The sequence below is a fragment of the Diplotaxodon limnothrissa genome, linkage group LG22 (genome assembly GCF_057381915.1).
Source record: "Diplotaxodon limnothrissa isolate DT_005_m linkage group LG22, D_limnothrissa_male_GT1.1, whole genome shotgun sequence".
In the NCBI taxonomy this organism is placed as follows: domain Eukaryota; kingdom Metazoa; phylum Chordata; class Actinopteri; order Cichliformes; family Cichlidae; genus Diplotaxodon; species Diplotaxodon limnothrissa.
Window position 1 is genome coordinate 595,290 of NC_140616.1, and position 4,660 is coordinate 599,949.

Here is a 4,660-nt window from a genome sequence, read left to right on the forward strand (position 1 = left end):
GTACGTAGAAGAGCAGCGACCAACACCCGAGTGTCAGCGGCTGAGAAATGAAACCACATTTATGGAAAGAAAGTGGGAGGCTGAGAGCGTCGGCGTGGGAACGGTCAGACCACACCCACAACATCCAAAAGTAAGACAGCAGACCAGAACCACAGCAGGGTGACACCCTACCCCACCCTCACAGTGGGTTCACCTGAAGCTTTGGCTGACTGTGACCCACACCTGTTGTCACACCCAGGCAGAGGATCAACATGGGGTCCACGGCCCTCTTAGGGACACTTCCCACAGGGCTTAAACATCTGGGACTCTCACCAACTGAAGAAGCATCTTGGATGAAACTTCTTAAAGAAGTCCAGATGTTTGTGAGCCGTTTGGACTGAAACGTGACGCGTGATCCGACTCGACATCCTCAGAATGATGCAGAGCGTTTACAGCTTTTATAACGTCCTTTTAAGCCCTTATTGGTTCCTGCACATCTGAGTGACCTTCAGCGTCTCCAGCACCTCCACCAGCGTGTGAGGTCCTCCTGCCTCCACCTGCCTCCTCTCTAAAGCTCCCTGCTCCATACTAATGGGCCTCCTTCAGTTTCTTTCACTGCTCACGCTCCGCCGCTGCACGTTTTCAGCTCCTCTGTAAGAAGACAGATCACTTCCCTGCGTCAGGCTGCTGACCTTTGTGTGATGTATAGGGTCATCTGATCTGCCGTTTCTCAGATTTATGAGACCGCCTGCTGTAAAACACGGTGACCTATGTGGAAAACAACGTTTTTGGGACGTTGGCCAGCAGGCAGGGTTCTGAACGAGAGCAGAAAGATAAGCTGAGCTTCATGTTTTTCACTCTCAGGTCCGACTGGACGTCCACGCCTCGGCGTGTTCAGGACGCTCGGTGAATTTAACCCTCCAGAAAGAAAGAAAGCTGCCACAGCATCATTCAGACGTGCTTTCAGTTTAAAAGCTGAACACAGCTTAATGGAAGCAGCATTCTTCACGTGAGCCGGCGGCGTCCTCAATCCAGCTGCATATTAACGGCTTCAGGTTCCTCTGCACACCTGAGCCGGAAGATTTGGAGAGCCGCGGCTAATCACGCGTCCTTTTAAGAGCTGAGGTGTGCTCACACAGCTGAATGGTGCTGATGAGTTCCTGCAGAGAGTGATTACAAAGAGCCGCTGCTCATCCTCACATGAACCCCGACAGCACGATCTGAAAATGAACCAATCAGCAGCGAGCTGTGTGTTCACCTTCAAACACTTCACAGGACATGAGCTGCAGAAAGGATACAGAGCGTTGTATGAGCCTACGCTCTTATTTGGAGTTTCAAAGAAAACACAGGAGAGCAGACGGCGTGGGATATCGTGACAGAGGTTATTCTTATAATCTCTCTGCATGATGTTAACACGAGTTCACACGTCCATCTGAACGCTGGGAGGATACTCCGACATTCCACTATTGAGGGGGAAAAGAACAGGAAATAACATTCAATTGAACTTTATTTATACAGCGCCAAATCACAACAACAGTCACCTCAAGGCGCTTTATATTGTACAGTAGCTCATACAATAATAGATACAGAGAAAAACCCAACAATCATATGACCCCCTATGAGCAGCACTTTGGCGACAGTGGGAAGGAAAAACTCCCTTTTGACAGGAAGAAACCTCCGGCAGAACCAGGCTCAGGGAGGGGCGGGGCCATCTGCTGTGATTGGTTGGGGTGAGAGAAGGAAGACAGGATAAAGATATGCTGTGGAAGAGAGACAGAGGTTAATAACAGGTATGATTCAATGCAGAGAGGTCTGTTAATACATAGTGAGTGAAGAAGAAACCCCCAGTGCATCATGGGAATCCCCGGCAGCCTACGTCTATGGACTACTTGCACTAACACTTCCGCGTTCTATGTAGTCCTGCTCCAGTGCTTCCGGTGCGGTTAAACCATGGCGACGTTCTACACTCGATGCCTACAAGAGCTCCCAAAATTGAACATCACCGATGTTCATCGGATTTGCAGAGTGACGACTACCCCCGCCAGCAAATTAGATAAAGGATTTAAGTTATATGCTGCATCATATATACACAACTACGAAGGTAAGAAAACGTAAATTAACCGACAAAGAAACGCTAGCTAACGTCAAATGCAAACACTACGTTACTCCGCTATGTCCTTCATTTGATGTCAGTTCTCTACATTACATGTTTTCTTAAACGGTGTTTTATGTCGTCCTAAACTATAGTTGAGGTTTTCTTAACTAATGTCACTTTTGTAGTTAGACACTGTTATAATGGCGTTAGGTAGTTGGCTAACTATGGAGGTAGTTAACTACCTAATGCTACTCTTGCTAAGTGTAAAATATATGTTTAAGACATGCTGAAATGAGTAATACAGAAATAATGCTAATGGTACTTGTATCTTTATTCAGTGTCCAATAAAGACAGGTTGTCAGGGGAGGTCGGTGTGAGAGCCCTGTGCTACAGGTCGATGAGGAAGAGTGAGGCACCACACAGACTAAGTGTAGGCAGGAAGCTGTGTAAAGTTGTTAATCCCCGTTCTGTGGGGTTCAGTTCATTTAAGCATTAGTTAAGTTCATTCCTAAAGGCCCATCAACTTGAATGTTTTCCTTGTCTCCCTGCTTTATCACTCCTAATTTGACTAGTCAGATAGTTAAATCAACGTGTGTTTGGGTGATCAGAAACATTTGACAACAAGTTAATACTGCAAATATACACAATCTAAGTTATTACAGTTATCAAGCATGGTTAAGTTGTTTTAATAGGGAGAGAAGGAAACACTAAGCATTCAGGAGGGTGCGTAACCATAACACTGAACTATGTTCCTGTTCGGCTCTTCCATGAAGATGTTACATTTTTAATTTTCGTTCTTTCTTCTTAGATTAAGCTTCTGGATTCATCGCCGGTGATACTGACACATAGCCAGTGCTCCTGTGTGGCAGGCGCTGTTATGTGCAATCACAGAGTGGCACTGCTCTTCCAAACAGCACACTACTCACAACTCAGAGTGCCGGTTGTCCCCCCTGTGCATAGCTGCACGGAATCTGAACAGCAATGGCACAAGCCACGGACAGTGGTAATTTAAATGAGGTTAAAGTTTTTGAATTAGTCCATGTTTACATATGAACAGCAACACCATCCATAGTAAATGTGTCTTCTGTTAGGGTGTGAGGCCAGGACCCATCAACTCCATGATCTTCACTAAGCCGGTACCAAATAGGATGGCCCAGACTGGAGTACGGTAATTAGATTTGTAAAATTTGGTTTCACGTGTTACAAATGTATGTTGCTATTTTTTTCATACATACATGTGTCAGAATAGGTATTAATTTACATACAACATTACACTTTCTGAAGACGGCTAACTCAGTCATGTACATATACATCCCAGTCTCTAACTTATGCACCACTGTTTTACACCTTTTAGTTTTTAGTTTAGTTGTTGTTCAGTATAATAACCTTCTCCCTTACATTATTGTCATTGATGTTTTCTTTAGGAGTGGCTTCTACAGAGGCATGGTGGGTCCGTTACCAGATCCCTGCTTGTTCAGAATAACGGAGGCATATGCAAAATTTAATATTGAGGACAGGCCACTTGTGACCACAATGAACATGAGACCTGACAAGCCCCTTGTGGAAAGTGCCTTTGGGCTGGTGCAGGAGGGCAGTGTTCTGTCATATCAGCAGCCGGTTTTGACAACCCGGTACATCACACTACACCGCGATGCACCACCAACACCGCACTTGCCTCTGGAGGGGTATGACATCTTGCCATCAGATTGTGTGTTTGTGTGCTCAGAAGAAGAGCTTCTGCATCTGAAAAGCTTGTCTGTAACTCTGGAAATGGCTCACAAAATAGAGGAAGCTACACGTGAGCAAAGCTCTTCGTCTGAGTGGCATCAGCTCCGCAGGCCCAGAGTGACTGCCTCTAGGTTTCGGGAGGTGTGTCACGTCAGAGGCCAGAGCTCGGCCGAGTCACTAGCAGAGCGTATATTGAAGGGAACAAGGCAGACAGCAGACATGAGGAGAGGAACTGAGATGGAGCCTGCAATAGCAGCAGAGTATAGTAGGCTAATGAATGTTAACTACTCACCCTGTGGTCTGGTCATTCACCCCATTGCTTGCTGCATCTCCTGATGGTGTTGTTTTTGACCCCAATGAATACCCCCAGTTTGGCTTCGTCGAATTCAAATGTCCCAATGTACAAAACTTTATTGACTGCAAATATGTGCAGATGGAACGTGGTACCCCTAAACTAAAAAAGAGCCACGCATATTACTGGCAAGTGCAAGGACAACTGCTCATCAGTGGGATGCAGTGGTGTGACTTTGTTGTGTGGGCACAAGAGGACTACCTAGTGCAAAGAATATACATGGATATAGATGTGCACAATGCAATCAGAGAAAAGGCAGACTATTTCTTTTTTTACATATATATGCCAAGATACCTGTGTTTGAAAAAATGAACAGTGAAAACAGCAAAAAGAAAAACAGATCCTTCAGGCTGGCTGGAACAAAATAACTGATGTTTTATTTTCAATATATTTCATGAATTCTTTTGTTGTTACATGTTACCTTTATGTGACATCAATAAACTGTTATTTAAGCAATGGCATCAATTTAATTTTTAAAAACACATTAAAACGTTGAATTTGTGCAG

General features: G+C 44.9%; 1 protein-coding gene across 2 annotated transcripts; it reads left to right on the forward strand.

The window, feature by feature from the left end:
- Window positions 1-1,868: 1,868 nt before the first annotated feature.
- On the forward strand, window positions 1,869-4,228 carry LOC146609069 (uncharacterized). 2 transcript variants are annotated; one of them, XM_085346224.1, is made up of 5 exons: window positions 1,869-2,080; window positions 2,413-2,504; window positions 2,883-3,077; window positions 3,166-3,242; window positions 3,499-4,228. In XM_085346224.1, exons 1-5 carry the CDS (start codon window positions 1,930-1,932, stop codon window positions 4,136-4,138), a joined length of 1,155 nt encoding a protein of 384 aa, XP_085202350.1. In that variant the 5' UTR covers window positions 1,869-1,929; the 3' UTR covers window positions 4,139-4,228. The 2 variants fall into 2 exon arrangements, with proteins under 2 accessions (XP_085202350.1, XP_085202349.1); XM_085346223.1 differs by lacking the exon at window positions 2,413-2,504 and having other exon boundaries at window positions 2,068-2,080.
- Window positions 4,229-4,660: the final 432 nt, after the last annotated feature.

Coding starts and splice junctions, on each gene's coding strand:
- LOC146609069 (XM_085346224.1), top strand. CDS start 1,930: ATGGCGACGTTCTACACTCGATGCCTACAAGAGCTCCCAAAATTGAAC. Junction 2,081..2,412: donor ATATATACACAACTACGAAG/GTAAGAAAACGT, acceptor ATCTTTATTCAG/TGTCCAATAAAGACAGGTTG. Junction 2,505..2,882: donor AGGCACCACACAGACTAAGT/GTAGGCAGGAAG, acceptor CTTTCTTCTTAG/ATTAAGCTTCTGGATTCATC.